Genomic DNA, 26458 nt, shown 5'->3' on the forward strand with positions numbered 1-26458 from the left:
CACGTAAACCGGAACCTTGTTGTGTCGGGACACCATTAGATCCACTTCCGGAGTGCCCCACTTGCGGTAGATTGACCGAAACACTGCCGGATGCAGAGCCCACTCGCCGCTGTCCACGGTTTGACGGCTCAGATAATCTGCCTCCCAGTTTTCTACGCCTGGGATGTGGACTGCGGATATGGTGGAATTGGAGTCCTCCGTCCACTGAAGGATGCGTTGAACCTCAAACATTGCCAGGTGGCTGCGAGTCCCGCCCTGGTGATTGATGTAGGCAACCGCTGTCGCGTTGTCTGACTGGACTCGGATGTGCTTGCCCGCCAACAGGTGGTGAAAGGCTACGAGAGCTAGGAGCACAGCTCTGATTTCCAGCACATTGATCGAGAGGGCCGATTCGGACGGAGTCCAAGTGCCCTGTGCTCGGTGGTGGAGAAATACTGCTCCCCAGCCGGATAGACTGGCATCCGTGGTGAGAATCACCCAGGACGGGATCAGGAAGGAGCGTCCCTGAGACAGAGAGAGGGGCCGAAGCCACCACTGAAGAGAGCTCCTGGTCTGTGGCGACAGAGCCACCAACCTGTGCAAGGAAGAAGTCCGCTTGTCCCAACAGCGGAGAATGTCCAGCTGCAGAGGACGCAGATGGAACTGGGCAAAGGGAACCGCTTCCATTGACGCCACCATCTGACCCAGCACCTGCATTAGGTGTCTGATGGAATGACGGCAGGGCCTCAGCAGAGAGCGCACCGCCAGATGGAGGGACTGCGGTTTGACTAAGGGCAGCTTGACAAGTGCCGGCAGAGTCTCGAATTGCATCCCTAAGTACGTGAGTTTCTGGGTCGGAGTCAGAGTGGACTTGGGCAGATTGACAAGCCACCCGAATTGAACAAGAGTGGCGAGAGTGAGCGAGACACTCCGCTGACAGTCTGCACTGGATGAAGCCCTGACTAGAAGGTCGTCCAGGTAAAGAATCCCTGCCAACCCCTGGAGGTGCAGAACCGCAACCACTGCTGCCATGACCTTGGTGAATACTCGAGGGGCCGTGGCTAACCCGAAGGGGAGAGCCACGAATTGGAAATGTTCCTCTCCGATGGCTACGTTTTGCAAACGCTGGTGTGAAACTGCAATTGGCACATGCAGATAGGCATCTCTGATGTCGATGGATGCCAGGAAATCCCCTTGGGTCATTGAAGCAATGACTGATCGCAGAGACTCCATGCGAAAGTGCCGCACCTGAACATGCTTGTTGAGAAGCTTGAGATCCAGGATGGGCCGGAAGGTACCGTCCTTTTTGGGGACTAGGAAGAGATTTGAGTAGAAACCTCTGAACCGTTCCCTGGCGGGAACCGGTACAATTACTCCGTTGGCCTGCAAGGATGCCACAGCCTGAGAGAAGGCGGCGGCCTTGGAGCAGGGGGGAGTTGACAGAAAAAATCTGTTTGGCGGGCTGGAAGAGAATTCTATCCTGTAGCCGTGGGAGATGATCGGAGACGTGTTGAAACCACACGTCGCCAAAGTGGGAGAGCCTGCCACCGACCAAGGACGTTGCTGGCTCGGCCAGATAGTCAAGAGGAGGCTGCCTTGGTGGCAGCAGCTCCTGCGAACTTCTGAGGACGCGGCTTCGTGCGCCAGTTGGGCTTCTGGTCCTTGGCTGAGTTAGTGGACGAGGCCGAGGGCTTAGAGGACGACCAGTTAGAGGAACGAAAGGAACGAAACCTCGACTGGTTCCTGCCCTGGACAGGTTTCCTGGTTTTAGTCTGTGGCAAGGAAGTACTCTTCCCGCCAGTAGCTTCCTTAATAATCTCATCCAGATGTTCACCGAACAGCCTGGACCCAGCAAAAGGGAGCCCATTAAGGTACTTCTTTGAAGAAGCGTCTGCCTTCCACTCTCGAAGCCACAAGATCCTGCGAATAGCGAGGGAATTAGCCGAAGCCACCGCAGTGCGGTGAGAAGCCTCCAGCATGGCAGACATGGCGTAGGCTGAAGCCTGGGAAGTTAAGGCAACCATTTCAGGCATAGAGTCCCTAGTGAGGGAATGCATCTCCTCCAGAGAAGCAGAGATGGCCTTGAGTGCCCACACTGCTGCAAAAGATGGGGAGAACGAGGCCCCTGCCGCCTCATACACAGATTTGGCCAGAAGGTCAACCTGGCGGTCAGTGGGATCCTTAAGTGAGGTGCCATCAGCCACAGACACAACTGTCCGGGATGAGAGTCTAGACACCGGAGGGTCTACCTTTGGTGAGTGAGCCCACTCCTTGACCACCTCTGGTGGAAAAGGAAAACGGTCATCAGACCCACGTTTTGGGAAGCGTTTGTCAGGACAGGCCCTGGGCTTGGTCACAGTGGCCTGAAAACTGGAGTGGTTAAAGAACACACTCCTTGTTCTCTTAGGCAAGGTAAACTGGTGCTTTTCTGCCAGAGAGGGTTGTTCCTCTGATACTGGCGGATTGAGGTCCAGTATAGAATTAATGGATGCAATCAAATCACTAATATCTGAGTCACCCTCGGTCAGATCAATGGGGCACATGGAGGTAGCGTCCGAGCCCCTAGAAAAGACATCCTCCTCGGCCTGCGAGTCAGCTCGTGAATCAGAGCCGCGGGACGAGGAAGGAGAGGGGACCCTGCGTCTCCTTTTAGGAGGACGGGGTCTGGGAGCAGATGAAGAATCCTCTGTGAGCTCTGGAGAGCGAGCCGAAGCAGCAGAGGCGCCCTGAGAAGGGGGCTGATGCATGCTCAGCAGAGTCCGGGACAGCTGTCCCATGGAGTCGGCAAAGGACTGGGAGATAGACTTAGAGAAGGATTCTACCCAAGCCGGGGGTTCAGCCACCGGGGCCGGAGCAGCCGGAGAGACCACTGGAGAGACTCCAGGCTGAGGCACCACCATGTTAGAGCAGGCATCACAATGTGGATATGTGCTCGGTTCAGGCAGTACGAGCTTACATGCAGTGCATATGGAGTACAGCCTTGCTCCTAGTGTGAGACATGCTGCTGAGGTGGGGGCTCTGCCAGAATGACCCCCAGAGAGTGTATAAGAAGGTCCACAACCGGAGGTTGTGGCTTACCAGACCGTTTGTGTGCCCTCCGGATCCCACAGCTCGGACCCCCAGACAGATTAGCAGAGATGCTGCAGCCAGCGCCGATCAGTGTGAGAACTCTGATAAAATGGCGCCGGAGCGAGGAGAGGGGGCGGGGCTTAGTGAGAGCGGGATCTGGAGGGCCAAGGAGATATACAGGGGAGTGTCCTCCCCTGAGCCGAACGGCCGGTGGGCGGAGCTGCACTGTCCCCTTGCATGACTGACATGCAGGGGCAGTGAAAACGAAACTAGGCCTCAGGCGAAGCCGGGGCCTAAATTTTACAATGCGGCCGGCGCGCAGGCACCCTCGGCGCGGTTCTCTGGTGAAAACCAGAGAACCGGCCGGAAATGTCACAAAGGTTAAATAACACACTCTCCCCAACATTAAAGTGCAAGGGACCCCCCTGACAATAACGTCTCAATACTTAGCTTGTGAGACGCAGGGCCAGGTTCCCTGAGGGATGAGTGCTCCGTCCGGCAGGATCCTGAAAGGGCTGCGGATAGAGACCGGTCTCTTGCAAGGCAGGGAGAACCGTGCTGGCTCCCACTTAAAGCCAGAGCCCGAGGGATGGTGAAGGAGCGCGGCATGTAAGGCTCCAGCCCTGAAATCAACCTTAACAACACCGCCGACACAGTGGGGTGAGAAGGGACATGCCGGGAGTCCAGGTTTGGACTCTTTTCTTCAAACTCTTTAAAATCAAAAATCAGATGAGAATGCATGTGTGGATGTGTGCCTCCTGAACACAAAGCATTGAACTGGCTATATTTGGTTATCCAGGGGGTGTATATGCTCGGAGGGAGGAGCTACACTTTTTAGTGTAGTACTTTGTGTGTCCTCCGGAGGCAGAAGCTATACACCCATGGTCTGAGTCTCCCATAGGAACGATGAAGAAAATGCGGATTCGCCTGTTTGCGCAGATTTTCGTGGCAAGTTATTCTCCGTAAATGTAATGGTCCTTATTGTACTCCATTGTCTCTCCAGTTCCCAGAGCATAATAAATGTTAGATGTGAAAAGAAAAAAAAATATTTTTCTGCTTGCCTTACCACTCACCTCTCCGGCTCCTCTGCTCATCGGTCACTTGTTCTTGGTGTGAGGACCGGACATCTGTAAGGTGCTTGTATGTTCTAACAACCAATATACTGATTACAAGAAAAAAGTGTGCAATAAAGTACATAAATTCAAAACCGCTACTAAATTGTATGTACGTACTGGAAAATGCCTATTGTATTCTCATTATACAACTTTTCTATTGATAGATGATCTGAGTCCTGTGAGGTTTAAGTGTCCGTTCTGTACACACACTGTCAAACGCAAAGCTGATCTTAAGCGCCATCTGCGCTGTCACACAGGAGAGCGGCCGTACCCTTGTGAGGCCTGTGGAAAGAGGTTCACACGTCTGGAGCATCTCCGGAACCATTTTCAAACTGTATGTATTAAATTGCTGCAAATATACTAATTTAGATTGGTCATTTTGTGTATCCTGTTCAGTGTACTTTTTTTAAAAAAAAAAAATTTATACTGAAAAGATGTAGCAAGATGACAACACTTTGCGCCCCCCACCCCCAGCCTTTTGCTGGGCATCATATGCATGCAGAGTTGGTTAGTAATAATTATACACAGTAGGGTCTTTACCTGTTGAGACAGCAGGTATGAATTTTATCATAAACACTGATCTCTGATCTCTTAGCTCCACAAGCTAGCATGTAGTGAGAATAGAAAGCATTGAAGTGGCACTCCCATCAAAATTTTTATCCTCATAATATATTATCCTATTATATAGCACTGTATACCTAAAAGCTTTTTGCCCTTCTACCCAGTTAATTCCTTTCTTTTCCATCATGTCCATGACCTCACATGATTGAAAACAGATCCTTTTCAGCTCTATGTAGAAGAAGGGAATTTTGTTACTTACCGTAAATTCCTTTTCTTCTAGCTCTTATTGGGAGACCCAGACGATTGGGGTATAGCTACTGCCCTCTGGAGGCCACACAAAGCACTACATTAAAAGTGCAAGGCCCCTCCCCCTCTGGCTATACCCCCCCGTGGTATCACGGGTTCTCCAGTTTTAGTGCCAAAGCAAGAAGGAGGAAGCCAATAACTGGTTTAAACAAATTAACTCCGAATAACATCGGAGAACTGAAAAACCGTTCAACATGAACAACATGTGTACCCGCAAACAACAAAAAAACATCCCGAAGGACAACAGGGCGGGTGCTGGGTCTCCCAATAAGAGCTAGAAGAAAAGGAATTTACGGTAAGTAACAAAATTCCCTTCTTCTTCATCGCTCTATTGGGAGACCCAGACGATTGGGACGTCCAAAAGCTGTCCCTGGGTGGGTAAAGAAATACCTCATGTTAGAGCTGCAAAACAGCCCTCCCCTACGGGGTTGTCACTGCCGCCTGCAGGACTCTTCTACCTAAGCTGGCATCCGCCGAAGCATAGGTATGCACCTGATAATGCTTGGTGAAAGTGTGCAGACTGGACCAGGTAGCTGCCTGGCACACCTGTTGAGCCGAAGCCTGGTGACGTAATGCCCAGGACGCACCCACGGCTCTGGTTGAGTGGGCTTTTAGCCCTGAAGGAACCGGAAGCCCCGCAGAACGGTAGGCCTCTAGAATTGGTTCTTTGATCCATCGAGCCAGGGTGGCTTTAGAAGCCTGCAACCCCTTGCGCGGACCAGCGACAAGGACAAAAAGTGCATCGGCACGGCGCATGGGCGCCGTGCGGGAAATGTAGATTCTGAGTGCTCTCACCAGATCTAGAAAACGTAAGTCCTTTTCATACCGGTGAACCGGATGAGGACAGAAAGAAGGCAAGGATATATCCTGATTAAGATGAAAAGAGGATACGACCTTAGGGAGAAACTCCGGAATGGGGCGCAGCACTACCTTGTCCTGGTGGAACACCAGGAAGGGAGCCTTGGATGACAGAGCTGCCAGCTCAGACACTCGCCGAAGCGATGTGATCGCAACAAGAAACGCCACTTTCTGTGACAGCCGAGAAAAGGAAACTTCCTTCAGAGGCTCGAAGGGCGGCTTCTGGAGAGCAACTAGTACCCTGTTCAGATCCCATGGATCTAACGGCCGCTTGTACGGGGGCACAATATGACAGACCCCCTGCAGGAACGTGCGCACCTTAGAAAGACGTGCTAGACGCTTCTGAAAAAACACGGATAGTGCCGAAACTTGCCCTTTAAGGGAGCTGAGCGACAAGCCCTTTTCTAACCCCGATTGCAGGAAGGAAAGAAACTTGGGCAATGCAAATGGCCAGGGAGACACTCCCTGAGCAGAGCACCAGGATAAGAAAATCTTCCACGTTCTGTGGTAGATCTTAGCAGAATTCGACTTTCTAGCTTGTCTCATTGTGGCAACGACTCCTTGAGATAATCCTGCAGATGCTAGGATCCAGGACTCAATGGCCACACAGTCAGGTTCAGGGCCGCAGAATTCTGATGGAAAAACGGCCCTTGGGACAGTAAGTCTGGTCGGTTTGGCAGTGACCACGGTCGACCGATCGTGAGATGCCACAGATCCGGATACCACGACCTCCTCGGCCAGTCTGGAGCGACGAGTATGATGCGGCTGCACTCGGATCTGATCTTGCGTAGCACTCTGGGCAAGAGCGCCAGAGGCGGAAACACGTATGGGAGCTGAAACTGCGACCAATCTTGAACCAAGGCGTCTGCCGCCAGAGCTCTTTGATCGCGCGACCTCGCCATGAATGCCGGGACCTTGTTGTTGTGCCGGGATGCCATTAGGTCGACGTCCGGCACTCCCCAGCGGCGACAGATTTCCTGAAACACGTCCGGGTGAAGGGACCATTCCCCTGCGTCCATGCCCTGGCGACTGAGGAAGTCTGCTTCCCAGTTTTCTACGCCTGGGATGTGAACCGCGGATATGGTGGATGCTCTGTCCTCCACCCACATTAGAATGCGCCGGACTTCTTGGAAGGCTTGCCGACTGCGCGTCCCTCCTTGGTGGTTGATGTATGCCACCGCTGTGGAGTTGTCCGATTGGATTCGGATCTGCTTTCCTTCCAGCCACTGTTGGAAGGCCAGTAGAGCAAGATACACTGCCCTGATCTCCAGAACATTGATCTGAAGGGTGGACTCCTGCGGAGTCCACGTCCCCTGAGCCCTGTGGTGGAGAAACACTGCTCCCCACCCTGACAGACTCGCATCTGTCGTGACTACTGCCCAGGATGGGGGCAGGAAGGATCTCCCCTGAGACAATGAGGTGGGAAGGAGCCACCATTGTAGAGAGTCCTTGGCCGTCTGGGAAAGCGAGACTTTCCTGTCCAGGGACGTTGACTTCCCGTCCCATTGGCGGAGAATGTCCCATTGAAGTGGGCGCAGATGAAACTGCGCAAAGGGAACTGCTTCCATGGCTGCCACCATCTTCCCTAGGAAATGCATGAGGCGCCGCAAGGGATGCAACTGGCCCTGCAGGAGAGATTGCACCCCTGTCTGTAGTGACCGCTGTTTGTTCAGCGGAAGCTTCACTATCGCTGCTAGAGTATGAAACTCCATGCCAAGATACGTTAGTGATTGAGTCGGTGATAGGATCGACTTTGGAAAGTTGATGATCCATCCGAAAGACTGTAGAGTCTCCAGCGTAGCATTCAGGCTGTGCTGACATGCCTCTTGAGAGGGAGCTTTGACCAATAAATCGTCTAGGTAAGGGATCACTGAGTGTCCCTGAGAGTGCAAGACTGCTACCACCGCCATGACCTTGGTGAAGACCCGTGGGGCTGTCGCCAGACCAAATGGCAGAGCTACGAACTGAAAATGGTCGTCTCCTATCACAAAACGTAGAAAACGTTGATGTTCTGTAGCAATTGGCACGTGGAGATAAGCATCTTTGATGTCTATTGAGGCAAGGAAGTCTCCTCTGGACATTGAGGCAATGACAGAACGCAGGGTTTCCATCCGGAACCTCCTGGCGTGCACATGTTTGTTGAGCCGTTTTAGGTCCAGAACAGGACGGAACGAGCCGTCCTTTTTTGGAACCACAAAGAGATTGGAGTAAAACCCTTGCCCTTGTTCCTGAGGAGGGACTGGGATCACCACTCCTTCTGCTCTTAGAGAGCCCACCGCCTGCAACAGAGCATCTGCTCGGTCTGGATGTGGGGAGGTTCTGAAGAACCGAGCTGGAGGACGAGAATTGAACTCGATTCTGTACCCGCGAGACAAAATGTCCGTCACCCACCGGTCTTTGACCTGTGACATCCAAATGCCGGAAAAGCGGGAGAGCCTGCCCCCGACCGGCGATGCGGAGGGAGGGGGCTGGAAGTCATGAGGTAGCCGCTTTGGAAGCGGTACCTCCATTTGCTTTCTTGGGGCGCGTGTGAGCCCGCCACGAATCTGAGTTTCTTTGCGTCCTCTGAGTCCCTTTGGACGAGGTAAATGGTGTCTTGCCCGAACCTCGAAAGGACTGAAACCTCTGCTGCCACTTTTTCTGCTGAGGTTTGGTTGTTCTGGGTTGTGGTAAAGAGGAGTCTTTACCCTTGGACTGCTTAATGATGTCAGCCAATGGCTCGCCAAACAGTCTATCTCTAGATAAAGGCAAACTGGTTAAACATTTTTTGGAACCAGCATCTGCTTTCCAGTCCTTTAACCACAAGGCTCTGCGCAAAACTACCGAATTGGCGGACGCCATTGAGGTGCGACTGGTCGATTCTAGGACCGCATTGATAGCGTAAGACGCAAACGCCGACATCTGCGTGGTAAGGTGCGCCACTTGCGGCACTGCTGGATGTATGATAGCATCCACTTTTGCTAAGCCAGCTGAAATAGCCTGGAGTGCCCATACGGCTGCGAATGCCGGAGCAAACGACGCGCCGATAGCTTCATAGACAGATTTTAACCAAAGGTCCATCTGTCTGTCATTGGCATCTTTAAGTGAAGCGCCATCCTCCACTGCAACTATGGACCTAGCTGCGAGTTTGGAAATCGGGGGGTCTACCTTTGGACACTGTGTCCAGCGCTTGACCACCTCAGGGGGGAAAGGGAAACGCGTATCTTTAGATCGTTTAGAGAAACGCCTTTCTGGGTGAGCGTCGTGCTTCTGGATTGATTCTCTGAAGTCAGAGTGATCCAACAAAGCACACAATTTACGCTTGGGATAAAGGAAACGAAACTTCTCCTGCTCCGCAGCCGCCTCTTCTGCTGAAGGGGCTGGGGGAGAAATATCCAACAGCCTATTGATGGCTGAGATAAGGTCGTTTACCATGGCATCCCCATCAGGGGTATCCAGGTTAAGAGGGGTTCCAGGAGTGGATTCCTGATCACTCTCATCAGACACATCACAGGGAGACTGATTGCGCTGAGACCCTGAGCAGTGTGATGACGTCGAGGGTCTTTCCCAGCGAGCTCGCTTAGGGTGGCTGGGGCTATCATCTGAGTCATAATCCTCGGCCTGTGAAGCCGGGGACCCCCCTGTGGGCTGGATTAATTCCAAGTGAGGGGGACCTGAGGACAGAGGCCTCGCCGTGCCCAAAGACTGAGCCCCATGCATAGATTGCAAGGTTTCAAGGATTTTTGCCATAGTCACAGACATATTATCAGCAAAAACTGCAAAGTCTGTCCCTGTCACCGGGGCAGAACTTACAAGCGTCTCAGCCTGGGTCACTACCTCTCCTGACTCCGGCTGGCGAAGCAGCACCGGGTCGGAGCATTGCACACAATGGGGGTCATCGGAGCCTGCTGGTAGATTAGCCCCACATGCAGCACACGCAGTATACACAGCCCTAACCTTGGCAGCCTTGCGTTTTGAGGATGACATGTTGCTGCTTCCACAGAGCGATCTGGGATATGCAGCCAGAAGCGACCTCACAGTGCAAGAAATACAATCTCTCTATATCTTACACAGTACACCGATACACCGTGAGGCACTAGAGGGACCAGCACAGAAAAATCGCTTACCGCCCGCTTAAAAAGCGGGTGTGTGGTCGCCAGATAGCCCCTAGACCAGGTCTCCCAGAGCCTTGCGTCCTTCCTCCAGCCAGACATGCATGTAATGGCTGCCGGCGTCCTGAGAGAGAAGGGGGGCGGGCCCTGGGCGTTCCTGACTAAGAGCGGGAAGCTGCTTCCCTCTGTGCCTAGTGTGAGGGCTGGAGCATGTAAACCAGGCTCCAGCCCTCGTCGCTGCTAGCGAACAGCGTCTCTCCCCTACCCTGAATGACAGGGTGGGGGCGGGAACGAATCGGAGCTGCCGGCGTCCTAGGCCCAAAAAGCCGGGGACTAAATTTATAACCGCCGCCGCCGTAAAAGCGCGGACGGCGGATCCCCGGCGCACCACAAGTCACAGCAGCGCCGCCCGGTCCAGAGGGGGTCGGCGCTGCGTTCCCATACACAAAAAATCCCCCAGTAATCTGTAGGGATACTAACTCCAACGTTGTGGTCCCCGGCGCACTACAACACCCAGCCAGCCCGGAGTGTGTCTGTGCCTGCCGGGGACACAGAGTACCTGTATGATGCAGGGCCTGTCCCTGATCGTACTCCTGCTCCGTCTCCATCAGGTTCTAATGGGTCTGTGGATGGAGCCCGGCGTCAGAGCTGAGAGGCCGGCAGGATCCCACTTCCACAGAGCCCTACCAGGGGATGTGGAAGGAAAAACAGCATGTCAGGCTCCAGCCCTGTACCAGCAATAGGTACCTCAACCTTACAACACCATCCAGGGGTGAGAAGGGAGCATGCTGGGGACACTATATGTGTCCTCTTTTCTTCCATCCGAAATAGTCAGCAGCTACTGCTGACTAAAATCTGTGGAGCTATGCATGGAATGTCTGACCTCCTTCGCACACAAAGCTAAAACTGGAGAACCCGTGATACCACGGGGGGGTATAGCCAGAGGGGGAGGGGCCTTGCACTTTTAATGTAGTGCTTTGTGTGGCCTCCAGAGGGCAGTAGCTATACCCCAATCGTCTGGGTCTCCCAATAGAGCGATGAAGAAAGAAGAACCTTCTTTTCCCTGCATGACTCACCCCCCCTCTTCAACTCCTGACTCTGGTTCTCCGCTCCTACCCATGCCAGGGACTTTGAAATGATGAGTCATGGAGAGGAGAGAAAAAAAAAAAAAAGCCTGTTTCTACATAGATCTTAGGATTCAGCTAGTCTGTATTTAATCATGTGAGGTCATAGATGGAATACAGCTAGACACTGCTGGGTACATCAGAGGGCAGGAGCTCTGTTACCGATCTCCACTGCTGCCATTACATAGGAGTAAGAGGAGTGTGAGGAGACTGACATCATGGGAAACGTAGTCTGTTAGGCTATGTTCACATAGCATTTGGCCTTACATTGTTCAGTGGCTCTGTTGGGGCTTGCATTTGAATCTCCGCAAAACTGGGGGTATGCACTAATGAGGACATTGACTAAGGCCTCTTTCACACGTCAGTATTTTGCATCAGTGTTTCATCAGTATTTGGATGCCAAAACCCGGAGTGTCTCTGAAACGCAGAACATGTCAGACTTTCAATTATAGTTCTTCTCTGTAAATTCCACTTCTGGTTTTGGTATCCAAATATTGATGAAACACTGATGCAAAATACTGATGTGTGAAAGAGGCCTCATTATGTAGATGGAGTCTCAGTATGCGTCTGTTGTGCATAAGTTTCATTCGTATACACCTATTGGAGGTGGGCAACAACACATAGTCTACTATCTTGCTGCCTGCCTCAACTAGATGCATATGGTCAAATTATGCAAGGCAGAGCAGAAAGTGATGACTGACTATAATTATGTCCATGTCCCCATCGTGCATAGGCACGAATAATGTTTTGCTGGGCTTTGGATGCAAGTCCCAAGGGAACCACTGAACATAGGGCCAGACGCTATGTGAAGCAAGCAAGAGGGAAAGCATATCAGGGGTCTGAAGAAATCCAAAGATGGAACATCAACAAATACTGGAATACACAAGTCTTTTCCTATACTGGCAAAAAAACCCCCACACACTTTGCTGGAGTGCTGCTTTTAGAAAGCTGCCCAAATGTAGAGATTTCAGTGGTGATCCTAGGGTCCAGTCAATGGTTTGGATCTATTGGTGGTATGCTTAGAAGGGTTTGGCTGTATGGGTCAGTTCATTAGCCAAGACAGATGCCTTCTCTGGCTCTGAATCAGCTGTGATAGAGAAGTTGGCTGGTTTAGCTGCTGGAATGAGCTAGTCAGCCTATAGTCCTTTCTGTTCTGTGCAGGGTGGACATGATTACTACCTTGCGAACAAAAGTAATTCTTCAGTCACATGTTTGAACAGTTTATCTTGTATTTTACGCCAGGAATGGCATTATTTCCTGTCACATGGAAGGTTTTACTTTTGAAATTATTTAACTTTTTTGGGACAAAATATTGCAACAATGGTTTGCATTAACACTTTAGCAAAATTTGCTACATCCAAATCTATACTTTAGGAATTATATGCAGTCAATAGGTATTATTAGTATTCCATAAACATGCAATTTCCTATCCCTTCAACCTAGATCCATGAAGCCGGCAAACTCATCTGCAGGCGTTGCAAACTACCCGTCACAGAGGTCACAGGTCGAGTAATTCAAGATGGGACAAGACGATACCGTTTATGTCATCCGTGTTTATCAGAAGCTGGTTTGGATAATGTCAACTTTGATTTTGGGGATGACCAGCCCCTAGTGCTACCACCTGAAAATGAGCGGGAGCAGAGTTGGAACTTCAAAGATGATATTAAAGAGGAGAACAGTGGAGATCGCCCAGAATCAGAACTTGTTATCCAAGAGGTAGAAGACAGTGAAGAGGAGGATTCAAAATCCCGAATAAAGTGAACAAGCAAAAACTGAACTTTAAAGAACTTTGATTGGTATCCTTGTGATCCCTCACAAAACTGGCTTTGATGTTAACACCTAAGTAGTGTTGTAGTTTTATCTGTGTCCATGGCCGTTTTTATTGATTTGCCGTCTTGTGCACCACTCCTTTTAGTAGCAGCAGTATCATATCTTATACAATGACATTTTAGTCTCAATCCCTGTTTTCCTCATGAAATGGCAATGACCAACTTTCCCTTTCTTGTAAATATCTGGTAAAAACCCACCTCCCCCTTGGCACTATGAAATATTCCTCTGTATGTTAAATATGATATTTCTCAAAGGTTAACTGTAATGAAATATAATTTTTACGAATGCTCCATGTTTAGTTACTAAAGCACAAATGTGACAACACCACAAAATTACCAGCAGCCTACAGGATACAAATAACAGTAAATAAAAATAGCTTTATTTCGGCTCTTCAGTGCAAACAACAAATGGTTTTAAACACTTGCCATAAGTATACGCCACCTTTCAGTGCAGATTGCATCAGCGCTTCACCCAAACAACAATTTCCTTTATTAGTAGCATTCTAAAAGTGCTGAGTGCAGAAGGTAAGACATCTCCATGGTTATGCAATAAAATCTTTTCAGAGAGGATAAAGATTAATTCTAGAAACCTTCAAATGTCAATTATGACAAAAACCTCAGGCTTCTCTTCTTCATGGATCTGCATGGCTGAATATGTAATGGCTTTCACTTCTGTGCCCTGGCAAAAGAAGAGGCAATACAGCATGAGGACATAGACATTGCCTTATACAGTGGAACCTTGGATTACGAGCATAATTGGTTCCGGGAGTGAGCTCTTAAACCAAGTTACTCTTATATCAAAGCGAATTTTCCCATAGGAAATAATTGAAATTCTTTCCACAACCCAAAATTTACTGTATTTATACAAACTTATTACAGAAATATAGAATGTACTGTATGATACAATTATTACAGTACACTAATACAAAATACTGTACATGTAAAGTATATTAAACTGTACTTTTGCTTACAATAGAATTGTGTGCGGGAGGTACAATGAAGGGAATTTTGTTTACTTACCGTAAATTCCTTTTCTTCTAGCTCCTATTGGGAGACCCAGACAATTGGGTGTATAGCTACTGCCTCCGGAGGCCACACAAAGTATTACACTTTAAAAAGTGTAACCCCTCCCCTCTGCCTATACACCCTCCCGTGCATCACGGGCCCATCAGTTTTGGTGCCAAAGCAGGAAGGAGGAAACTTATAAAATTGGTCTAAGGTAAATTCAATCCGAAGGATGTTCGGAGAACTGAACCATGAACCAAAAGAACAATTCAACATGAACAACATGTGTACACAAAAGAACAACAGCCCGAAGGGAACAGGGGCGGGTGCTGGGTCTCCCAATAGGAGCTAGAAGAAAAGGAATTTACGGTAAGTAAACAAAATTCCCTTCTTCTTTGTCGCTCCATTGGGAGACCCAGACAATTGGGATGTCCAAAAGCAGTCCCTGGGTGGGTAAAAGAATACCTCGATAAAAAGAGCCGAAAAAACGGCCCCCTCTTACAGGTGGGCAACCGCCGCCTGAAGGACTCGCCTACCTAGGCTGGCATCTGCCGCAGCATAGGCATGCACCTGATAGTGTTTCGTGAAAGTGTGCACACTCGACCAGGTAGCCGCCTGACACACCTGCTGAGCCGTAGCCTGGTGCCGCAATGCCCAGGATGCACCTACGGCTCTGGTAGAATGGGCTTTCAGCCCTAAAGGAATCGGAAGCCCAGAAGAACGGTAGGCTTCAAGAATCAGTTCCTTGATCCACCGAGCCAAGGTTGACTTGGAAGCCTGCGACCCCTTACGCTGGCCAGCGACAAGGACAAAGAGCGCATCAGAACGGCGCAGGGGCGCCGTGCGCGAAATGTAGAGTCGGAGTGCTCTCACGAGATCTAACAAGTGCAAATCCTTTTCACAATGGTGAACTGGATGAGGGCCAAAAGAAGGTAAGGAGATATCCTGATTGAGATGAAAAGGGGATACCACCTTAGGTAGGAATTCCGGGACCGGACGCAGAACCACCTCATCCTGGTGAAACACCAGGAAGGGGGCTTTGCATGACAGCGCTGTTAGCTCAGACACTCTCCGAAGTGATGTGCCTGCCACTAGGAAGACCACCTTCTGCGAAAGGCGTGATAGAGATAACTCTGAGGACGCTAAGAGCCAGGACTCAATGGCCACACAGTCAGGTTGAGGGCCGCAGAATTCAGATGGAAAAATGGCCCTTGAGACAGCAAGTCTGGTCGGTCCGGGAGTGCCCACGGTCGACCCACCGTGAGGCGCCACAGATCTGGGTATCACGACCTCCTCGGCCAGTCTGGGGCGACGAGGATGGCGCGGCGGCAGTGGGACCTGATCTTGAGTAACACACTGGGCAGCAGTGCCAGAGGAGGAAATACATAAGGCAGTCGAAACTGCGACCAGTCCTGAACTGATGCGTCCGCCGCCAGCGCTCTGTGCTAGTGGTTGATGTACGCGACCGCCGTGGCGTTGTCCGACTGTATCCGGATCTGCCTGCCCTCCAGCCACCGCTGGAACGCCTTTAGGGCTAGATACACTGCCCTTATCTCCAGAACATTGATCTGAAGGGAGGACTCTGGCTGAGTCCAGGTTCCCTGAGCCCTGTGGTGGAGGAAGACCGCTCCCCACCCTGACAGACTCGCGTCCGTCGTGACCACAGCCCAGGATGGGGGCAGGAAGGATTTTCCCTTCGACAAAGAAGTGGGAAGAAGCCACCACTGAAGAGAGGTTTTGGCTGCCAGTGAAAGAGAGACGTTCCTGTCTAGGGACGTCGACCTCCTGTCCCATTTTCGGAGAATGTCCCATTGAAGTGGACGCAGATGAAACTGTGCAAAGGGAACTGCCTCCATTTTCCCTAGGAAGCGCATGAGGCGCCTCAAGGGGTGTGACTGGGCCCGAAGGAGAGAGTGCACCCCTGTCTGCAGCGAACGCTGTTTGTCCAGCGGAAGCTTCACTATCCATCGGTCTTGGACATGTGGCCACCAGGCGTCGCAAAGGCGGGAGAGCCTGCCACCGACCGAGGACGCGGTTTGGTGAGGCCGAAAGTCATGAGGAGGCCGCCTTGGAGGCGGTTCCTTCGGCGGTCTTTGTAGGACATGACTTAGACCGCCATGCAGAAGAGTTCCTCTGGCCCTTCTCTGACCTGTTGGACGTGGAGGAACGGGACTTGGCTGAGGACCGAAAGGACCGAAACTTCGATTGTATTTTTCGTTGCTGAGGTCTGTTTGGTTTGGACTGGGGTAAGGACGAGTCCTTTCCCTTGGATTGTTTAATAATTTCATCCAATTGCTCGCCAAACAAACGGTCGCCAGAAAATGGCAAACCGGTTAAGAACTTCTTGGAAGCAGAGTCTGCCTTCCATTCGCGTAGCCACATGGCCCTGCGGACTGCCACCGAATTGGCGGACGCTACCGCTGTACGGCTCACAGAGTCCAGGAGGGTGTTCATGGCGTAGGACGAGAAGGCCGACGCCTGAGAAGTCAAAGACACAACTTGCGGAGCAGAGGTACGTGTGACCGCATTAATCTCAGACAGACAAGCTGAGATAGCTTGGAGTGCCCACACGGCTGCGAAGGCCGGAGCAAAAGACACGCCTATGGCTTCATAGATGGATTTCATCAGGAGCTCTATTTGCCTGTCAGTGGCATCCTTGAGCGATGAACCATCTGCCACTGCTACTACGGATCTAGCCGCCAGTCTAGAGACTGGAGGATCCACCTTGGGACACTGAGCCCAACCCTTAACTACGTCAGGGGGGGAAGGGGTAACGTGTGTCATTAAGGCGCTTAGTAAAGCGCTTGTCCGGAAATGCTCTGTGCTTCTGGACAGCATCTCTGAAGTTGGAGTGATCGAAAAACGCACTCAGTGTACGTTTGGGAAACCTAAACTGGTGTTTCTCCTGCTGCGAAGCAGGCTCCTCTATAGGTGGAGTTGGGGGAGAAAGATCTAGCACCTGGTTGATGGACGCTATAAGGTCATTTACTATAGCGTCCCCTTCAGGTGTATCAAGATTGAGAGCAACGTCAGGATCAGAGCCCTGAGCTGCGACCTCCGCTTCATCCTCCAGAGAGTCCTCATGCTGAGACCCCGAACAGCGTGATGAAGTCGGGGAAGGTTCCCAGCGAGCCCGCTTAGCCGGTCTGGGACTGCGGTCCGTGTCGGAGTCCTCACCGTGGGACCTAGGTGTCACCCCAGGAGCACTTTGCTGCGCCGACCGAGAGGGGCCTGGGGGCGATGAACTCACAGTGCCCTGGGCCTGTGCTACCGGTCTGGACTGCAAGGCTTCTAGTATCTTAGCAGACCATCTGTCCATAGACTGAGCCATGGATTGTGAAAGCGACTCAGAGAGTTTCTCAGCCAGAACTGCAAACTCTGTCCCTGCCACCTGGACAGTGGAAGCCGGCGGTTCTACCTGAGCCGAGGGTCCCACCTGTGCCCGAGGCTCCGGCTGAGTGAGTGCCACAGGGGCAGAGCATTGCACACAATGAGGGTAGGTGGAACCTGCAGGTAACATAGCCGCACAAGAGGTACAGGTTGCAAAATAAGCCTGTGCCTTGGCACCCTTGCTCTTTGCGGACGACATGCTGTTGTCTCCTCTTAGAGTGATCAGTGAGGGTATATAGCCAAAAGCAAATAATGCGGCCGAACAGAGAAAATGTGTACAATATATATATATATATATATATATATATATATATATATATATATATATATATATATATATATATATATATATATATATATATATATATATATATATATATATATATATATATATATATATATATATATATATATATATATATATTACACACTTCGGCACCCCAGGGGGGCCAGCACCTGGTAACCGGTGTGGCTTACCGACCGCCCAAAGCGGTTGTGTGTCCACCAGATTCCCTGCCTGGGCCTCCCAGAGCTGCAGAGCTCGTTCTGAAATCCTCCACCGGCAGAAGTGATTATAACAATGGCTGCCAGCGTTCTCAGGGGAGGAGGGAGCCGTGGGCGTGACTAATAAAGTGCGGGAATCTGGTGCCCCACAGTGCTCAGTGAGGGGGGAGGAGGACACCAAAGTATGCTCCAGCCCTCACTGCCGACGTCCAGTCGGCCGTCCCGCCCTTACCCCTGACTGGCAGGCCCGGGGACGGGAGTTATGGTACTAGGCCGCAGAAGCCGGGGACTAAATTTAATAACGCGGCTGACAAACAGGCGCGGTCGGCGCGGTAGTCCCGGTCTCACAAAAACACAGCAGCCGCTGCAGCGTCTGTAACACAGGCGCTCCATGCAGCGTCCCCAAGGGGACACAGAGTACCTTAAAGATGCAGGGCCCTGTCCCTGATGATATCCAGTCTCCTGTCCGTCAGATTCCCCCAGGGGCTGCGGAGGGAGCCCGGTTCCAGTGAATGGTGACCGGTTAGGATCCCACTTCTCCCAGAGCCTCTAAGGGATGGGGAAGGAAAACGGCATGTGGGCTCCAGCCTTTGTACCCGCAATGGGTACCTCAACCTTAACAGCACCGCCGACTTAGTGGGGTGAGAAGGGAGCATGCCGGGGGCCCTGTGGGGGGCCCTCTTTTCTTCCATCCGATACAATCAGCAGCTGCTGCTGACTAAAATGTGGAGCTTGCGTGAATGTGTGCCTCCTTCAACACAAAGCATAAAACTGATGGGCCCGTGATGCACGGGAGGGTGTATAGGCAGAGGGGAGGGGTTACACTTTTTAAAGTGTAATACTTTGTGTGGCCTCCGGAGGCAGTAGCTATACACCCAATTGTCTGGGTCTCCCAATGGAGCGACAAAGAAACAAGCAATGTGCTGTACTGGTTAGCAGAAAGAAAGTACAATACTGTATCCATAAATACAAATTGATAGACATGCTATATAGTATATACTGTACTGTACAATGGTATACTGTATAGAGTACATATGTACAGACATTTATCTCCAGAACGGGTTAGAGCGTGGTGAAAGGACAGAACCGGAGTGTGCACGGTGAGTATTTGCTCTTATTGCAAATCATTGCTCTTAAACCAAGTTACAAATTTGTAAAAAGCTTTGCTTGTCTTGCAAAACGCTCTCAAACCAAGTTACTCTTAATTCAAGGTTCCACTGTACATTATTTCTAGTGATAAGTGAGCAGTTGATGCTCAAACTGGCGCAACTTGTGTACAGAGTATAATTGGAGTCTCAAGCAATTTTCCAGAAGATTTCCCTGATAAATACTCAAGTTCCCCACAGACTTCCATTATACTAGGTTACACAAGTCATGCCAAAATCCAAGCATCAACTGCTCGTGCTCACTTATCACTAATTATTTCATATTCATCACCAATATGTCACCTCAGAGTTCAGCTATATTAAAAGCTTAACAGTCAGTCATTTTTATTTCATAAATCGATAGTACACATGAAAATAAGCACCTGTGTAATATATCAGAGGAATTTGCTTCTTTCTCTCCCAGAATTGATCAGTCATTATCAACATTCTCTATTCTGGGGTAAAATCTGTGTTCAGTGAGGACTTTCCCAGTACTGAGATAGGAGATGGGAGTGTTAGGCTATGTGCGCACATTGCCTTTTTTTTTGTGACCACAAAAATGGTGTTTTTGTAGGGTTTTTTTCCTGTGTTTTTTCCAATGCATTGCATGGGTGAAAACCACTGGCAAAAACGCAGCATGCGCACATGGCCTAGCTGATGAGATTCTATGATGGTGGGAGAAGGGAGGAGCTAAAGGCAGAGCTCTTTTCTCGCCTATTTACTAGGAGATGGGAGTTGTTACTGATGAGATGCTATGTAGATAGGTGAGAAAGGAGCTCTACATTTAGCTCTTCCCTTCTGCCGCCATCATAAAATCTCATCAGTAACAGCTGCCATCTCCTATCTCAGTAATGGGAAAGTCCTCACTGAATACAGACTTTACCCCAGAATTGAGAATTTTGATACCTGATCAATTCTAGGAGAGAAAGGAGCAGATTCCTGTGATTAGTAACTGTGTAATACAGCTTATTTTCATGTTTATTATTTCACAAATCAATAGTGTACAGCGGTTACACTTTAAAGGCAATGTGTTAGTAATAAATGGCTCCTGTGAAATAAATTAATTTTCCCTTGGTAGGCGCACTAGCAGTAAGTCAACCAGCCAGCATTGTTTAACCCAATATTTGCAGGTAAAGAGCGTTTTCGGATGGGACAAGTTCCTTTTAACTACTGCAATGTGCCAGTTGGCCAGCCACCTTCACACTGCGCTAATGATGTGCTAACAAACACATCTTCTCCATGTCAAATACAAGATATGGAGCTGAAGGGATCAGAGCAGGTATCTGAAGTATTTTTGTAAGTTGTATAACTTGTTATTTTAAGTACATTTAAGCCTATTTTCATTTAAAGAGAACCTGTCAGGTCCAATATGCACCCAGAACCACGAGCAGTTCTGGATGCATATTTCTAATCCCGGTCTAACCGTCCCTGTATACACTAGCAAAGAAAGAAATCTTTAGAAAAAGTATTTCTAAAGATCTTTTACCGTATACTAATGACAAAGGGGACTAGTCCTCTGGGCGTTGCTTCCCCTTGCCAGTCGCCTCCATTAGCATGGTAGTATACCCCTGTGGGTGTGCTAACATGCTAATGAATGCACAGCGTCAGAGAATGAGCTAACTCACCTCTTTGCTGCCATCGCCGCCCGACCCTGGATTTTGGCTCAGTGCGCATGACCCTGGAGTTTGGGTCATGGGCACTACTTCAGTTAGAAGCCAGGACGCGTACACCTGACTTCATAGTGCACATGATCCAAACTCCAGGGTCATGCGCACTGAGCCAAAATCCAGCGGACGCAATGGCGACGAAGAAGTGAGTGAGATCATCCTCTGATGCTGCACATTCATTAGCATGTTAGCATGTTCACAGGGATGTACTAACATGCTAATAGAGCCGACTGGCAAAGGGAACTAACACCCAGGGGACTAGTCCCCTCGCTAATTAGCATATGGTAAAAAAAACTTTAGAAATACTTTTTCTAAAGATCCCTCTATCTTTGCTACCAGATACAGGGACGGTTAGGCAGGGATTAGCAATATACACCCAGAACTGCTCGTGGGTCTGGGTGCATATTACACCTGACAGGTTCCCTTTAACTGGACAAATGTCCTACTGAATACCAATCTTCTAGCATTTTTATTATTATTTTACAGTGGTCAAGCTTACAAACATGTTCCTGGCAATACATTTTTTTTTTAGGTTGACAACATCCATCCTCTTCCTATCTGTGTTCTACTAATATTTATGCCTATGTAAATATTCAAAGGTCATTGTGCAGAAAAAGTGGACCTCTTGCTACCTGACATCTGAAAAAGAGCGGCTGGTTTGTCATTGAGTTCTCTATCAAATTGTTTACTTAAAGTGGTTGTTCAGCCATAGTCCAGGTGACTGTCGGAGAACGATACACACACTGTCACCATTCCCCTTTATTACATGTGTGGGTGGCCAGTCTCATGGCAAAGTACATGATCTGCAAATCTCCAGTCAAAGACTAGTCTCATTTGCCTTCTATCAATTCTCTTCTATTGAGAAAATTCGTATGAGACTAGACGAGACGTGACCGCAAGTTTGCAGATTGTTTTTCTTCTGAGACAGGACAAGCCTTTTATCAATTTTTCTATGAAACCACCTTGTAATTATGATCTGAGACAATTATTAACACAATCACGTGCAAGCTAGTAAAATGTGGGAAATTATACTGCCATCACGTTTATATTTATTCCGTGCTGACTAATGTAATAAATATTTATAAAGGGTAGAGCTCTAACTTTCATACTTCCTTTTAGAAGTTCTTAGGCCAAAGAGGCCATAGCACTGGCGAGCTAGAGGTGGCACTGTGCAGAGAAAATGCTGAAGATCAGGGCCTGCCTTAATATGTCTTTCACTTGGGCTGTCAGCTAACCATAATACATGTTATAGCTTACTTATATGCCATAGGCTAAATGGAAAACTAAAAATTGTAGGCTTCATGCCGCTGGTGGTTACCAGTAGCTTGGGGTGGGTCTTACTGCATACAAATTATAATTATGTAAAACCAACTAGACCGAATTGTAAAGTGCTGAGGAACATGTTACGGCAATAGAAATAAAAATTATCATTATTAACAATTGGTAGCACAAAATTCTGACCTTCATATTATAAAACTAAGTTTTTGGATATTAAAGGGAATTTGTCAGAAGAATAAACCTTCCTGAGCAGTTTATATGGATACGCAGGTCATAGAAAGTAATACATAGTAAGAAAAATGTGGATTGTAAGTGAGCTGTTAAAGGGGTTGTCCACTACTAGGACAACCCCTTCAAATTCCGCTTGTTTCCACAGTTAAAATAAAAAGAACCTGTGCTCCCCTCCCGTTCCCGTGCCGTACCAGCGGTGTCGGTAACATTGTGACGTCACACAAGTCCCGCATCCAATCACTGCCGACTTCTCTCTTCAGATCAAATGAGTTAATCTACAGGAAGTGATGCTGCAGTTACCACTCCCTCGATTGCTCATTTGGTCTAAAAGAGTGGAGAGAAGCCGGCGATGATTGGGTGCGGGGCTCATGTAACATCACAATGTCAAGTGAGCCCCAAACTGCTGTTACTAACAGTGCTGTTAAGGTACCAGAACGGTAGAGGAGTACATGGTCGTTAATTTAACTGGGTCAAACAAGTGGAATCAGAAGGGGTTGTCCTAGTAGTAGACAACCCCTTTAAGGTCTATGGGTCAGACAAAGATCTTCATTGGCATCTGCCTCTAGATCTTGCCAGTGTGAGACATGTAGATGAGGCATGTATATTAGCAGAGCAATTGGTCAGTTAGTTTCCCATTGGCAACATCCCCTTTTATTTAAAATGAGCTATAGAGGCAGATTCTCAAAGAGATCTATGTCAGGCCCATAGATCTTAACAGCTCATTTACATATTCAGAAAACGTGGATTTCCCTGGAATGAGACATCAGATCTCAGTTATCAAGTTAACATTTTATTCAACTTTTTGTGACCTGCATGCCCATATAAACAAATTAGGAGGGTTGATTCTAATGGCAGATTCCCTTTAACTCCTTAACCGAGTAATGATGGATAAAGTCAGTCATAAGTCGGCTCCCTGCTTTTGATGCAAGCTCGCATATCGAGCCTGCATCTTCATCAGCAGATGATAGCTGAAGTATTCAGCCATTATCTGCCTCAAATAGACGTTGGTGGGGCCAAGCAGCATTTAGCGCAATGCAATTGTGAGATGCTGATAAGTTGCACTGACAGCCAGTGGTCTGCTGAAGACCTGTTTATCATCAAAATACTCCTGTAAAAGCCAACCCATGGCAGGCATTCATAGGAGAACATGATTATTGTTATATACCGCAATGCTGTGGCATTGAGGTATCTAGCCCATGCAATTAGATGATTGCAGGTTAAAAAGTTCCTTTAGAGGAATATCAAATACAGTGTAAAGTTAAAAATATATTTCAAATCACCCCATTTTAGACAACTAAAAATGAACAACAAAGAAACACATTTGGTATCTGTGCTTTCGTAAAAATCTAATTATCAAAATATAAAATTGATCAACGGTGTAATGACCAAAAAAAAATAAAAAAAATAAATAAAAATAAAATCAAAAAAACTATAGAATTACAGTTTCTCAGCTGCTGCAACAAAACATGTATACCCCAAATTGATATCAATAAAAAAAAACGACCTAGAGAATCATATTGCCAGGTCAGTTTTATCGTAAAGTGAATGGTGTAAAAAAAAAAAAAAAAAAAAAAAAAAAAAGAATTGCACTTTCTTTGGTGTTTTGCCACACTTTCAAGGACGTTATATGACAACATGGATGGTGTCATGCAAAAGTACAACTTGGTCCCAGAAAACAAGCCCTCACACGGCAATATTGACTAAAACGTTTTAAAAAGTTATGGCTGTTGGAATAAGGAGAGGTAAAAACGAAAGATTACGTATTTTTCGGACTATAAGACGCACTTTTTCCCCCCAAATGTAGGGGGAAAGTCTTATAGTCTGAATGTGGCTGTGGAGAATGAGGGTGCTGCGGTGGAGCGGGTCATCGGGGGCACACGCAGGCTGTAGTAGCGCCTGCAGCAGCTCCTGCAGCAACCACGTGGGCCCGCTCATTACGTATGCACGCCTGTCCTCCCGCCCATCATCCCTCAGCGCTGAAGCCAGCGCTGACAGGTGGGCAGGGGGTGCGCGTATAATTAACAGCTGGCCCGCATGATCACCCCTAGCAACTACAGCCTGGAGTGATTATGTGCGGCTGTATTCACTGTCCCCCGCGCATCATCATCAGCGCGGGGTGCAGTGAACATTACGGTATACTCACCGGTCACTTCCCTGCAGCATCACGATCTCCTCCTGTCTGTGCCGGCCAGCTGATCTGTGTATAGAGTGGTGAGCACAGCGATGACGTCGTCCCTGTGCGCGCCGATAGTCTCCATGCAGGTCTGCTGACAGGCAGACAGGAAGAGGAGCGATGCTGCAGACAAAGGTGACGGCTCCACACAGATCAGCGGTGCTACTGCCGCCACAGACAGGGGGTGGAGCAATGCTGCATGGAGCGAGGAAAGGGCAGTATAAACGGTTTTTTTTGTGTGACAAAGGATACATGCCATATAGCAGAATGGGGGTATAGGGCGGCACGGTGGCTCAGTGGTTAGCACTGCAGTCTTGCAGCGCTGGGGTCCTGAGTTCAATTCCCACCAAGGACACCATCTGCAAGGAGTTTGTATGTTCTCCCCGTGTTTGCGTGGGTTTCCTCCGGGTACTCCGGTTTCCTCCCACACTCCAAAAACATAGTTAGGGACCTTAGATTGTGAGCCCCAATGGGGACAGTGTTGCCAATGTATGTAAAGTGCTATGGAATTAATAGCGCTATATAAATGAATAAATTATTATTATATATAGCAGGATGGATGGAGGTATATAGCAGGATGGGGCCATATAGCAGGATGGATGGGGGTATATAGCAGGATGGCAGTATATAGCAGGATGGGGGTATATAGGAGGATAAGGGCATATACCAGGATGGGGTACATATATACAAAGATGAGGATCATATACAGGGCAGGAGGATCATTACCAGCCTGGGGTACCTTAGTAGAGAATGAGGACATTACCCCCATAACGGTGTCAGCAGCAGATCCTCGCCATGACCATATTTTTTGTTTAAAATTTTATTTTCCTATTTTCCTCCTCCTCTAAAACCAGGATGCGTCTTATAGTCCAGTGCGTCTTATAGTCCGAAAAATACGGTACATTGTCTAATAGAAAAAACACTCATGGAGTAATAAAAGGATTTACCTGTGGGTGCTTGGATAAACTAAATTCTTCTCCCCACCTGCGAGAAAAAAAAAAAAAAAAAACCCCACTTAAAATCCCTGCATCAAAACGTGCACTAAACACACCCCGATGTATTAGATTTATAATCAGCAATATCCAGCTAATAAGACTCAAATACCAAACTGCAAGGAGAAGAAAACCTTTATGAAAGTGAACAGAACCTATCAATAGTAAATGAATAATTACATACACCTTAAAGCACACTTTTAACTTCATAGAACTCTTCAGAATAAGCTATCCTGTGTGTCTACATGAGGGCTAACACTATTTTTAGCTAATGACCTTTATCCTTTAATTTCACCCCTGCGCAGTCTCCAATTTTCATTTGTCTTTGAGCCAATCGGTGGAGACCAGGGTTGCCAACTGTCTGAAAATTCCAAGATAGTCCGTTAAATTAAGGAACTTTTTCCCCTGTCCATAGAAAGAAAAAAAAAAAAAAAAAAAAAAAAAGAAAGATGCTTCTGGAGAGTTTTGTACACATTTTTATAACTGTATTTATCACCCTTTTACAGCTCACCATGACTGCAGCTAATGTGGTCTGTCCAGAAAAAAAATTAAAAAGTCAAATTGGCAACCCTGATGGAGACTAGCTGCTGTGATGTCTCCTATACACAGCACACACAGAGATATACTACTGCTCTTCTCTGTAGTTAGCGTCTAATAAATGCTATCTGAACCATAAATGGGAAAGGGAAAGCAAGAAATGGCTCATAAGTGGAGAAAAAAGATGTTTATGTTAAAATAAAGTAGAAAAGTTTATTAAATTTACTTGATATGTTGACTTATGCAGTTTAATAGTCAGAGGCATTTTAACAATTAGTAAAGTAAACATAAATACTAACTTTACCAAGATCCACAGGACAACCAAAATTCAGAGTATCTCTTTAAAGGAGTGGTTCACTACTCTGCAATAGTGGCCACATCGCTGTAAAATTGATAGGGAAGACTTTTTTCAAATACCTTGTGTAGTACATTCTGCCTTAAGGGGTGAAATTGCGGTCCTCTCATCCCCATCAAAAGACTCCTGGGTTCCGTGACCTCTGAAATTTGGTGACGTCACGTCAACATGCAGTAAACCCGACATCACCACAGCTGGCCCCAGTCTCCCTGAGTGACTGGGCTGTGGGTGGAGTTTAACTGCTTGTCA

General features: G+C 48.4%; 2 protein-coding genes across 4 annotated transcripts in view; one reads left to right on the forward strand and one right to left on the reverse strand.

Annotated features, from left to right (window-relative positions):
- ZBTB8A (zinc finger and BTB domain containing 8A) overlaps nt 1–13214 on the forward strand; it is a 69055-nt gene extending 55841 nt beyond the window's left edge. For both annotated transcript variants that reach the window (XM_075336164.1, XM_075336165.1), the window contains 2 exons: nt 4328–4497; nt 12547–13214. In XM_075336164.1, the coding sequence (XP_075192279.1) occupies nt 4328–4497; nt 12547–12864 (488 nt within the window). In that variant the 3' untranslated portion in view covers nt 12865–13214. The remainder of the gene's footprint in view (nt 1–4327; nt 4498–12546) is intronic.
- A 76-nt stretch (nt 13215–13290) lies between these two features.
- Nucleotides 13291–26458, reverse strand: part of ZBTB8OS (zinc finger and BTB domain containing 8 opposite strand) — a 40301-nt gene continuing 27133 nt past the window's right edge. For both annotated transcript variants that reach the window (XM_075336167.1, XM_075336168.1), the window contains 2 exons: nt 25273–25309; nt 13291–13611 (listed from right to left, as the gene is read on the reverse strand). In XM_075336167.1, coding sequence (XP_075192282.1) covers nt 13525–13611; nt 25273–25309 — 124 coding nt within the window. In that variant the 3' untranslated portion in view covers nt 13291–13524. The remainder of the gene's footprint in view (nt 13612–25272; nt 25310–26458) is intronic.

This window comes from Anomaloglossus baeobatrachus, chromosome 2, assembly GCF_048569485.1.
Source record: "Anomaloglossus baeobatrachus isolate aAnoBae1 chromosome 2, aAnoBae1.hap1, whole genome shotgun sequence".
NCBI classification, from domain to species: Eukaryota; Metazoa; Chordata; class Amphibia; order Anura; family Aromobatidae; genus Anomaloglossus; species Anomaloglossus baeobatrachus.